The sequence below is a fragment of the Hemitrygon akajei genome, chromosome 2 (genome assembly GCF_048418815.1).
Source record: "Hemitrygon akajei chromosome 2, sHemAka1.3, whole genome shotgun sequence".
In the NCBI taxonomy this organism is placed as follows: Eukaryota; Metazoa; Chordata; class Chondrichthyes; order Myliobatiformes; family Dasyatidae; genus Hemitrygon; species Hemitrygon akajei.
In genome coordinates, this window is record NC_133125.1 from 175563528 (window position 1) to 175576941 (window position 13414).

General features: G+C 43.4%; 1 protein-coding gene across 1 annotated transcript in view; it reads right to left on the bottom strand.

Moving 5' to 3' along the window:
• Positions 1 to 13414, bottom strand: part of LOC140721452 (uncharacterized) — a 60796-nt gene that overhangs the window by 19031 nt on the left and 28351 nt on the right. Inside the window, exons 5-8 of the mRNA XM_073036275.1 lie at positions 11689 to 11814; positions 11505 to 11600; positions 5823 to 5918; positions 2908 to 2939 (exon numbers count right to left, since the gene is read on the bottom strand). Coding sequence (XP_072892376.1) covers positions 2908 to 2939; positions 5823 to 5918; positions 11505 to 11600; positions 11689 to 11814 — 350 coding nt within the window. The remainder of the gene's footprint in view (positions 1 to 2907; positions 2940 to 5822; positions 5919 to 11504; positions 11601 to 11688; positions 11815 to 13414) is intronic.

Here is a 13414-nt window from a genome sequence, read left to right on the forward strand (position 1 = left end):
ACAGCACAGGAACAGGCCCTTTGACCCATCGAGTCTGTGCTAACTATTCACCACCCATTTAACACTAATCCTCGATTTCTTTAATTCTCCCCACATTCCCATCAACTTGCCCAAGATCCCAGCCCTCAGCCACACAACGGGTGCAGTGTGCAGTTACTAGTTACCCTACCAACCACTCCCGACCCTCAGGATGTGGGAGGAAACCAGAGCACCCGGCAGAACCCCACGGTCACAGCACGAACATGCAAAGTCCACACAGAGGAGACTAGGGGTCAGGATGGAAACTGGCTCACTGGAGCTGTGAGTCCACTGCATCACGGAGACACCAATTTAACAGAAGATGTTCTCACTACAATAAATACACACACTATTATTGAAAGGTCTTGACCCCAAATAACTTTCAAGGACACTTCTCCTCATCTTTCTTTCTTTCCTTTATTTAAACAGTTTGTTGCCTTTTGCACATTGGTAGTCTGTCCGATCTGCTGGGTGTGATTTATTGCGTTTCTTGTATTTACTGTGTATGCTCGCAACATACAGGGTTGTAGATGGAGACGTATATCACTTTTAAATAAACATTTACTTTGAACTTATTCCCCTCAATAGGTGCTGAGTTAATGTGTTCCTCCAGCATCGAGTGTGTGCGTTAGTTTGGATTTCCAGCATCTGCTGATCTCTTGTGTTTCAGCTACAATAGTTCGGATGTCTGAATACAGCAGCGTTTCCGGGTATGAACAAGTGTGTGGTGTGTGATGTTATAAACAGAATTAAAGATGGTTTAATGCTATTTCCAGTACACATGTGTAAAGGAGGACAAAGCAACTGTTACTCCGGGTCTGACGCAGCACAAAAACACACAAAACGATAAAGAACACTCATTTGTTATGTGACGTGGGCAGTCATGGTCTTTTCATGACCACGATTGTTGTAGGCACATTCTTCCCACAGAAGGGGTTTGTCATTGCCCTCTTCTGGGCGGTGTCTTTACAAGAGAGTGACCTCAGCCCTTATCAGTACTCTTCAGAGATTGTCTGCCTGGCGTCAGTGGTCGCATAACCAGGGCTTGTGATAGATAGATAGATAGATAGATACTTTATTCATCCCCATGGGGAAATTCAACTTTTTTCCAATGTCCCATACACTTGTTGTAGCAAAACTAATTACATACAATACTTAACTCAGTAAAAAAAAATATGATATGCATCTAAATCACCATCTCAAAAAGCATTAATAATAGCTTTAAAAAGTTCTTAAGTCCTGGCGGTAGAATTGTAGAGCCTAATGGCATTGGGGAGTATTGACCTCTTCATCCTGTCTGAGGAGCATTGCATCGATAGTAACCTGTCGCTGAAACTGCTTCTCTGTCTCTGGATGGTGCTATGTAGAGGATGTTCAGAGTTATCCATAATTGACCGTAGCCTACTCAGCGCCCTTCGCTCAGCTACCGATGTTAAACTCTCCAGTACTTTGCCCACGACAGAGCCCGCCTTCCTTACCAGCTTATTAAGACGTGAGGCGTCCCTCTTCTTAATGCTTCCTCCCCAACACGCCACCACAAAGAAGAGGGCGCTCTCCACAACTGACCTATAGAACATCTTCAGCATCTCACTGCAGACATTGAATGACGCTAACCTTCTTAGGAAGTACATTCGACTCTGTGCCTTCCTGCACAAGGCATCTGTGTTGGCAGTCCAGTCTAGCTTCTCGTCTAACTGTACTCCCAGATACTTGTAGGTCTTAACCTGCTCCACACATTCTCCATTAATGATCACTGGCTCCATATGAGGCCTAGATCTCCTAAAGTCCACCACCATCTCCTTGGTCTTGGTGATATTGAGACGCAGGTAGTTTGAGTTGCACCATATCACAAAGTCCTGTATCAGTTTCCTATACTCCTCCTCCTGTCCATTCCTGACACACCCCACTATGGCCGTGTCATCAGCGAACTTCTGCACATGGCAGGACTCTGAGTTATATTGGAAGTCTGATGTGTACAGGGTGAACAGGACCGGAGAGAGTACAGTTCCCTGTGGCGCCCCTGTGCTGCTGACCACCGGTCAGATATGCACCGTCTGCTCGTACGACCACCCACCACCTGCTCCCGTGGCTTCACATGACCGTGGGGTGTGTGGGAGAAGGGGAGGCTAAGCAGGTGCTACACTTTGCCCAAGGATGACCTGCAGACTACCGGAGGGAAGGAGCGCCTTACACCTCCTTTGGTGGAGACATATCCCACCCCATCACTCTAAGATAAAGGACACTAACTAAAATAACAATAAGATAAAGAACACTGTAATAAAAAAACAATAAATATAAATGCATCTCATAGCTTACATACACAACTGATTATATGTCAAAAAATTGATGCTAAGTACAGGAATGTCTGTATGTAGGTGACTGACAATAAAATGGTGGTGGGTGTTGTGGAAGGGTGGGTTAGTGGGTGGAGCTGCTAATCAATCTAATATTCCCTTTGGTTTCCATCTGAGTTATCCTATTAGCGCCTGTTGGTGTGTGGCCTAGTGGATAAGGCATCAGTCTAGTGATCTGAAAGACAGCACATTGTGTCCTTGAGCAAGGCACTTAACAACACATTGCTCTGTGACGACACTGGTGCCAAGCTGCTTGGGTCCTAGTGCCCTTCCCTTGGCATGGAGAGGGGAAGCCTTGCAGCATAGGCAACTGCCGGTCTCCCATACAACCCTGCCCAGGCCTGCACCCTGGAAACCTTCCAAGGTGCAAATCCATGGTCTCACGAGACTAACGGATGCCTATATCCTATTAGCACAGCCTGAAAGTGTACTCTGAATTTACGCAATCAACCTGTGACATTCTAAACTCATAATAAATCTGTGTTAGATCATCAATTTAAAAACCAATAATGTTGAATTAAAAGCAATTAATTACCTGCTGCAGTCCATTTCTTTCACCATTTCTATCTGGAATGAAATAAAATGCCTTTTAATTCTTGCACTTGTTATTGATTTGTCTCATTAACTCCACTCGTTACAACATCTCCTATGTTCATTGTCTTCCGCTACTGTAGCCCATCCACTTCAAGATTTGACATGTTGTGTGTTCAGTGATGCTCTTCTGCACACCGCTGTTGTAATATGTGTTTGTTTGAGTTACTGTTGCCTGTGTCAGCTTGAACCAATCTGGCCATTCTCCTCATTAACGAGGCGTTTTTGCCCACAGAGCTGCCACTCTCTGGATTTTTATTTGCACCACTCTCCGTAAACTCTAGAGATTGTTATGCATGAAAGTACCATTTAATCAGCAGTTTCTGAGATACTCAAACCACCCCATCTGGCACCAACAATCATTCCATGGTCAAAGCCACATAGATCTCATTTATTCCCCATTCTGATGTATAGTTTGAACAACGAATGAACCTCTTTACCATGAATGCATGCTTTTATGCATTGAGTTGCTGCCACATGATTGGCTGAGTAGATATTAACTAGCAGGTGTACAAGTGTACCTAATAAAGTGTATTCAGACAGAGCAAGATAGACAAGATAAAGACTATAGCAGTGAAATGGAAAGTGTTATTAATCAAAATGGGAAGAAGACCAGAGGCAACATCTGTGTCACTGGAGCTGTGAGGTAGGGACACTGGGATCAACTGCATCACTGGGACACACATTTCACAGAAAATGATCTCAACACTGGTCAGGACATCTGAATACAGCAGCATAATCTAGAAACATAGAAAACCTACAGCACAATACAGGCCCTTTGTCCCACAAAGCTGTGCTGATCATGTCCTTACCTTAGAAATTACCCAGGGTTACCCATAGCCCTCTATTTTTCTAAGCTCCATGTACCTATCCAAAAGTCTCTTAAAAGACCCTATTAGTTCCACCTCCACAACTGTTGCTGGCAGCCCATTCCATGTACTCACCACTCTCTGCATAAAAAACTCACCCCTGACATCTCTGTACCTACTTTCAATCTCCTTAAACTTGTGCCCTCTGTGGCAGCCATTTCAGCCCTGGGAAAAGCCTCTGACTATCCACATTATCAGTGCCTCTAATCATCTTATACACCTCTATCAGGACACCTCTCATCCTCTGTCTCATAAGGCATGCTCCCTAATCCAGGCAACATCCTTGTAAATCTCCTCTACACCCTGTCTATAGTTCCCAAATCCTTCCATTAGTGAGGCGACCAGAACTGAGCACAGTACTCCGTGGGGTCTGACCAGGGTCCTATACAGCTGCAACATTACACCTCGGCTCTTAAACTCAACTCAATCCCATAGTTGATGAAGACCAATGCACCGTATGCCTTCTTAACCACAGAGTCAACCTGCGCAGCTGCTTTGAGGGTCCTTTGGACTCAGACCCCAAGATCCCTCTGATCCTCCACATTGCCAAAAGTCTTACCATTAATATTAGATTCTGTCATCATATTTGACCTACTTTTTAAATTTTTTAAATATTTATTTTTAGATATGTTTCTTACAGTCATCCTGTTAGGCAAACCAGTTTGCAAACAAATACATAAATACCAAATCTGATGTGACACAATGGATTGATGGAACTGACATTCTTGATGAATTTACCCTGGGGTTTACATGTTCTCTATTTTGCACATGTTTTTGTAATGCTATCAGCTTGGGATGATTCACATGAATACATGTGATGTAAATACCATGAATGGTATAAACACATTCCAGTGTTCCCTCGGATAGGTGTCCGTGACATCATTAGCCCAGCCTAAAAGCACACTCTGGATTTGCCCTGTCCACCAGTGGCATTCTGTACTCATCATAATTCAGTGTTGGATCATCAGTCCAAAAACATACAACATCGAACTAAAGACAATTAGTTACTTTTGGTGCTCCTTGATACTTTGATTCACTGCAAGAACCTCCACCTCTTTCTAGAATGAAATGAAATCTCTTAATTCTTACACTTGTTATATGGTTTGTTTCATTTACTCCTTTAAAAAAATCACAACTGTTTCTGTTTTACTGCTGTGCTTTAGTCTATTGGCAAGTGTCTTCCATTGTTACTTGAACAGTAAATGCTGGTGGTATCTCTGGCTAATGGGGTTGGGGAAGGTGCAAGTCCTGACAGTGGAAAGGACAAAACTTTGAGAAATCAGATCACTTCACCTGCCATGTCCTGTGCAGGATTTTAGTGAGAATCTCCTCTTTACTCATTATTCATTGGGAATCTTGACAGTGGCTGGTTGAAGGCCAGAACGTAATGCAAAGAGAGATCTTCAGGCTACCCACTGGTTGTCTTCCCATTGGAGATCCAGGATTTCTGACATGAACTTCCACCACTCATCCCCTCCTTCCCCCGAATGAAGTACACCCCTGCATCTCTGCTAAACTTTCCCAAGAATCTGCTTCGAGGAAGGTATTCCCAAACCCACTGTAGGTTTGGGCCATGAGATGTCTTGATCGAAAATGACTACAAGATCCCAGGATGCTAATCAATCTACAAGCATCATGGGAGCCGCAGCCCAATGAAAGTGACCAAAACTCTGTCGAGTCGTCTCCTACAAACCCAGTCACTGAATAACGAAGGTCCCATGATTGATCTCTGTGTATCAGTAGGTGGCTCAAATCATTTCCCAGCTGAGATCACGCTGTCTTCTGCGGTTGGACGAATAACAACCCAAGTCCTACACAAAACACCAGTCATTTAGTCCTCAGTGTAGACAACAGTAATGTGTGATACGAAGGATCAGAACCCTCTCATGAGATTTCATTGAGTCAGTACTGCTGGAGCTGGACCCAGTGGCAAACTCCATAACAGCAGCATACATCTTGTGTTAAATACGCTTAACTCTTCAATACTTACTGAACCGTACTATTAAAGAAGCAGAGATCATCACAATAACCATGACCAATGGGACGACTGTGCTGCAGGTTAGACGTGATACGTGACAACCTCGATCTGAAAAAGGTCAGAAGTCACATTTGAATAATCAAAGCAGAACCAACAGCAACTGATGTTACACTGCAACTTCACGCAGAACTCGGATTTGGAATGGAACCACCAGGAATGTTGGTGAGACATTCGCTCAGCATCTCAATGAGAAGAAAGAGAGATAGACTTTGGGGGGGGGCGGGGGGAGGGATTGTTTAGACATTCAAGGAGGAGACTCCTGAACTTACTGAGTTCAACACACAATTGTCTGTAGTGAGACAAAGTTCAAAGTAATATTTATTATCAGAGTACATGCATGTCACCACATACACCTGAGATTCTTTTCTGGTGGGCAGACTTAGCGAATCTATCCATAGAACAGTAACTTTAAACAGGATCAATGAACAACAGACTAAAATGCAAATAGAAATAAATAGCAATAAATAATGAGAGCATGAAATAACAAGATAAAGAGTCCTTAAAGTGAGACATCGGTTGTGGAGACACCAGAAACAGAAGGAGTGTAGTTTGTTCAAGAGCCTGATGGTTGAGGGGTAGTAACTGTTCTTGAACCTGGTGGTACGAGTCCTGAGGCTCTTGTACCTTCTACCAGACGGCAAAGGGAGAAAGGAGCATGGCATGGGTGGTGAGGATCTTTGATGATGGATGCTGCTTTCCCACGGAAACATTTCATGTAGATGTGCTCAGTGGTTGGGAGGGCTTTACCTGTGACGTACTGGGAGGAATCCAGTACCTTTTGTAGCATTCTCCACTCACAAGCATTGGTGTTCCCACACCAGGTTATACTGCAGCCAGTCAGCACACTTTCCACCACACATCTATAGGAATTTGCCAAGGTTTGTGATGACATGCTGAAACTCCACAGACCACTGAGAGAGAAGAAGTCCTGTCCTGTTTTCTTTGTTGTTATATTTATATCAGGTTCTCTGAGATAGTGACACCCAGGAATTCAAAGTTACTGACCCTCTCTACCTTTGATCCTCCAATGATTACTGGCTCATGGGCTCAGGTTTCCCTCTCAAGTCAAGTCAAGTCAAGTCACTTTATTGTCATTTCAACCATAACTGCTGGTACAGTACATAGTAAAAACGAGACATTTTTTCAGGACCATGGTGTTACAGGACACAGTACAAAAACTAGACTGAACTACATGAAAAACAACACAGAAAAAAGCTACACTAGACTACAGACTTACCCAGGACTGCATAAAGTGCACAAAACAGTGCAGGCATTACAATAAATAATAAACAGGACAGTAGGGCAAGGTGTCAGTCCAGGCTTTGGGCATTGAGGAGTCTGATAGCTTGGGGGAAAAAACTGTTACATAGTCTGGTCGTGAGAGCCCAAATGCTTCGATGCCTTTTCCCAAATCGCAGGAGGGAGAAGAGTTTGTATGAGGGGTGCATGGGGTCCTTCATAATGCTGTTTGCTTTGCGGATGCAGCGTGCAGTGTAAATGTTCGTAATGGCGGGAAGAGAGACCCTGATGATCTTAGCTGACTTCACTATCCGCTGCAGGGTCTTGCGATCTGAGATGGTGCAATTTCCAAAGCTAACAATCAGTTCCTTGGTCTTACTGACACTGAATGAGAGATTGTTGTTATTACACTACTCAGACAAATTTTCAATCTCCCTCCTGTATGCTGATTCATCACCACTTTTCACACAGCCCACAAAAGTGGTGTCATCAGCAAACTTGTATATGCTGTTGGAGCTGTACTTAGCCACACAGTCACAGGTGTAAAGTGAGTAGAGCAGGGGGCTAAGCTCATATCCCTGCAGTGCTCTGTGCTGATAGAGATTGTGGAGGAGTTGTTTTTGCCAATCCGAACTAACTGGGGTCTACAAGTGAGGAAATCCTGGATCCAATTAAACAAGGGGGTATTGAGGCCTGGGTCTTGGGGTTTACTGATTAGTTTTGAAGGGATGATGGTGCTAAATGCTGAGCTGGAATCAATAAAGAGCATCCTGATGGATGCATCTTTGCTGTCCAGATGTTCCAGGGTTGAGTGAAGAGCCAATGAAATGGCATCTGCTGTGGACCTTTTGCTTCAGTAGGTAAATTGGAGTGAATACAATTTGCAGCTGAGACAAGAGCTGATATGCTTCAACAGCAGCCTCTCAAAGTTCTTCATCACTGCGGATGTAAGTGCCGCTGGGCAATAGTCATTGAGGAACGTTACCATGCTCTTCTAGGGCACTGGTACGATTGAAGCCTGTTTAAAGCAGGTGGGTACCTCACACTGCCGGAGCGAGGGGTTGAAAATATCCGTGAATGCACCAACCACACGGTCAGCACAGGTCTTCAGTACTCGGCCAGGTACTCCATCCAGACCAGATGCTTTCCTTGAATTCACTCTTGTAGGCATCCAGCAAGCCATCTTCAGATACTGATATCAAATGATCATCCGGGACATGGGGGTGTACAATGTTTCCCCCCTGTTCTGGTGATCAAGACGTTCAGCTCATCTGGAAGTGAAGCTCTGCTGCTTGCTATACCACAAGGTTATGGCATTCAAACCCTGCCTTAGCTGTTGAGCATCCCTCGTTGATTCCCGTCTCATCTGGAATCTCCACTTCGCCTGAGGGATGACTTTCCAGAGATCAGACCTGCACCTCTTGTAACATTCTAGATCTCCAGACTTGAATGCCTCTGATCTGGCTCTTAGCAAACTCCAGATTTCATGGTTCATCCAGGGCTTTGTTTGGGACAATAAACACTGATTGTTATTTTCTGGGAACACACTCATCTACAGCTGTTTTAATAAAGTCTGTTCTGACCCTGGTGTACTCATTCAGACCTTCAGATGAGCACTTGAACACGGCCCAGTCCACTAACTCAAAGCAATCCTGTAACCATTCCTCTGTCTCCCTCAACCTCCTCTTCATTATCCTGATTTCTAGAGCCTTGCTCTTTAGGCTGTCTGTATGCAGGTGGCAGGAGCACAGCCAAATGATCCGATTTGCCAAAATGCGGTCTTGGGAAGGAACGATAGGCATTCCTTATCATCGTGTAGCAGTGGCCCAGTGTGTTGTGACCTCTGGTGAAACAGGTTACATGCTGGTCACAGCTGGGCAGGGTTTTCTTCAAACAGGCCTGGTTAGAGACACTGAATATAATTTGAAATGTGTCAGGTGGGCTGCTTTCGAAGCAATGAAGCTCGGGGAAGCAAGAGGACGTAATGTGACGTTTATTAAATATGTCAGACAGACACTGAAATAGACAAGATGTGGAAGGATACGGCCCTAATGGGATGAGTGTGAATGGGTAAAGTGGTTGAAATGGACTTGGTGGGCCAAAGGGCCTGTTTTGTGTTGTACAACTCTGTAATGTGAGGGGAATCCTCCTCTTCTGACAAAGTGTCACAAGAACTGTGTTCACTGGATTTTCAGGCACCAGCTAATATTAACCATGATAACGACTGACTGAGCCCTCCATCCCTGCTCTGATGAGAAACATCTGCCTTTATCTCCTTGAACGGCCACAGACAAGGCTCCCTTAGTCCATGAGCCAGTGCTTATTAAGGGATCGGAGGTGGAGATTGCCAGTAACTTTACATTTCTGGCTGTTATCATATCAGAGGATCTGTCTGGGGCCAGCATGTTAATGCCATTTCAAAGAAAGCCCAATCACACCTCCACTTTCTGAGAAATTAGCACAGATCTGGCATATCATCTGAAACTCTGACAAACCTCCATAGATGTACAATTGATATTATCCTGCCTGGTTGCATCACTGCCTGGTACAGACACACCCGTGTCCAGGAATGAAAAAGTCTACAAAAAATGGTAAGAGTGGGCTCGCTCACCTCTGCCCCTCTCACCCTCTACACAGGATCCCCTCAGGGTTGTGTCCTAAGCCCCCTCCTTTACTCCCCATATATCCATGACTATGTCGCCACCCACAGCTCTAATGTACTAATTAAAATTGCTGATGACACTACATTAATTGGCCTAATCTCAAACAATAACGAGGTGGCCTACAGAGAAGAAGTCATCTCTCTAACCACTATTCCCCAAATTCCCCAAACTTAGCCTTCTGATTATGGCAAGGGATAAAGTAGATATTTGATCAATTACATTCTCCCCATGACCCACTCAAGATGAACCATAAGACCATTAGATATTGGAGCAGAATTAGGCCATTCAGTCCATCAAGTCTGCTTCAAAATTCCATCATGGCTGATTTATTTTCTCTCTCAACCCCGTTATCCTGCCTTCCCCCCCATAATCTTTGATGCCCTGACTAAGGAAGACCCTATCAACCTCTGAGTTAAATGCAGCCATTGAATTGGCCTCCACAGCCACATGTGGCAATGAATTTCATTGATTGATAATAATAATAATAATAACTTTAATGATAAATACATTATTGATCCCAAGAGGGAAATTCGTTCACTATAGCAGCAACATTTATAAAAAGCACAATTATCAGTATTAACTAATAGTAGAGTACGGAATAATAATAGACACAATAATAGTTTACCAATGTGCAAGAATTTGCAATAATGTGCAATAATAATTTATTAAATAATAAAACAGAGACCATTGCACTATGATGTGTGTTCTCCTGTCACACAGAGATGAACTCTTGTATATGAAGATTGCATTTGCTGGGAAAGATTTTCTGTAAGGATCCTGTGACAGCGGAGCTGAATGAGTCTGTTTGAAAGGGTGCTCCACTGCTTGTTCAGTAGGTCATGGAGAGGATGTGCCTGATTGTCCATTGGGATAACAGTTTGCTCAGTGACCTCCTCTCCACCACTAACTCAAAAGAGTCTGGGACGGATCAAGGACGGATCCAGCATTTTGATGAGTTTATTTAGTCTTTTTGTATCACCAGCACTGATGCTGCTCCCCCAACATAAAGCTGTAAAGATGCACTTGCTGCAACAGACTGAGAAAAGATCTCCAGACCACTGTTGCACACACTGAAGGATCACAGCTTCCTTAGAAAATAGAGTCTGCTCATCCTCTTCTTGCAAATAGCCGTGGTGTTGGTTTTCCAGTCAAGTCTGTTGTCACGATGAACACCCAAGTATTTGTACTCCTCCACCAACGCAACTTCATCTCCCAGAATGTATACAGGAATGTAATCACTAACTTCTAGATAAATAAATCCCTCTGCATCTCTGCTCTAAAGGGATGTCTCTCTATTCTTAGGCTGTGCCATCTGGTGCTGGACTCATCCACTTTTGGAAACATCCTCTCCACATCCACTCTGTCTAGGCCTTTCAATATTCGATAGTTTTCAATAAGATCCCCCCTCATTCTTCTAAACACCAAAGACTACAGACCCAGAGCCATCAAATGCTCCACATACAATAACCCTTTCATTCCTGGAATCATTCTCATTAACCTCCTCTGGATCCTCTTCAGTGCTAGTACATCTTTTTTTAGATAAAGGTCCAAAACTACTCACAATATTCCAAATGCAGTCTGACCAATGCCTTATAAAGCCTTAACATTATATCCAGGACAATAGCCTTTCCTGTCCTCTGTCACTCGGCTGTTTATGGTGGAGATGTCAGAAAGTTGAACACAATCCATAGAATTAAAACAAAAGACAATGAAAGGCTGTTGGTAAACTCACTGCTATGCTGAATCTCCTCAGCAACGGTGACGATGGAAAAGATGAGCACAGGGATCAATCTCATGATGCCACAGATGTCAATCAAAGCTCGCAAATCTGGTAAGTGCAAATGGGGGAATGGATTAGATGATCAGTTTCAACATTCACAAATGGGATTTTTTTCTATAAATCATCTTCTATTTACCTGTGCAGACTAAGAACTTTCTGATACATTGGCAGCCCAGATTCCCAATGGTGATGGTCAGGCACATGTTCAAAGGCAGCAGGCCAACCACAATGAACAGGGCAACCACAGATGCATCGGCAGCTCCTGGAGTTATCACCCACAATAAATGAAGGGAAATTAAGAGAACATAAGGTATTATTACCAGTTAGCAACTCACTCATAGTTTATACATGTCAGTTCTGGTTGTATTTGACAGTGGGACAGATTAGTCCAAGTTCCTTTATGAATTGGTGAGGGACCTTCTAGGATCACAACTCTGAAACACCAGCAGGTTAGTTAACCCCTGAATCTGCTCAGAATGGACTGAACACAGGTCTGACCCAGATTTGACTCCATTCACGCACATCTTCCACTTCCTTCATACCTTTACTCAAATATCCGTTAATCTCCACTGAATACCAACACCAGATCTTTTATCCAGTGATACTTCTAGCAATATTTTTAGCAACTCTTGCTTTCATTCTATTCACTCTGAAATATTGGCTCTGTTTTTTCAGACTCTGCTCATCTGGTATTAGACTCCAAAACTTATAGAAATACTTGCTCCCAAACTATGCCAAGAGTTCCCATGAAGTATTCAGAACTTTGGTGAAATATCCCCAATTCTACAAATTTGTAGCCATGGCCCTTATCTGTGTAGCCTCTGTTCATAATTTGACCCTTTGAACACATTTTTGGTCATTTATTTTGCTCTCACTCCAAGACCATAATGTCCTTCCTAATATACGGCCTGCAGAAACACTTAGTCCTTCAAGTATGAATCAGAATCAAAATCTTGTTTAATATCACCAGTATATGTCATGAAATTTGTTAACTTTATGGCAGCAGGACAATGCAATACATGATAACAGAGAGAAAAAAGCTGAATTACATTATGTATATATACAGTCTCTCTCATGGACCATTACCTTGTCATGGTGAGGGGGCTCGTGCATCTCAGTGACGTTATGAGCTACACCATGTACAGCTACACCAGGTGGACAGGTCATGGCAGAGAGGTCAGAATAAACATGGTCCACTGGAGAAGGAAATGGCAACCCACTCCAGTAATTTGCCAAGAAAACCTCATGGGTGCTTAGAGAGGCAGCTTGCAGCAAGAAGGCTTGGTGTGCAGGAGGCCATGAGGTCACAAAGAATTGAACTCGATTTAAAGACTGAACAACGATAATGACATATATACAGCATGAATATATTTGAGTGTGTGATATATATATATATATATATATAAATAGTTAAATAACTAGTGAAAAAATAGAACCAAAAAGTATTGAGGTGGATGTCCTTAATGATGGATGCCAATTTTTTGAGGCACCATTCCTTGAAGATGTCCTGGATACTATGGAGGCTTGTGTCCATGATGGAGATGACGAATTAGTCAGCTCTATATGTAACTGTACCATAACTCCTACTCCATACGAAGGGAAAGGGTCAAGGGGAGAGAGTGCCGCAGAAGTGAAAGGTGAGCCATGATCTTACTGGATGGTGGAGTGGGAATGGGATCCAACTAGTTTGGGCAGCTTGTAGAATGATATTAATCGAATCATGAATGGATTCTTTCCCTCCACCATTAGGTTTTTGAATGATCAATAAACCCATGAACACACCTCAAACCTCGGTTGCCTTGGGGAAAGCTTCGGGAGTAAACACTGAGGAAAAATCCGGAGCTGGAGTCCCTAAGGCAATC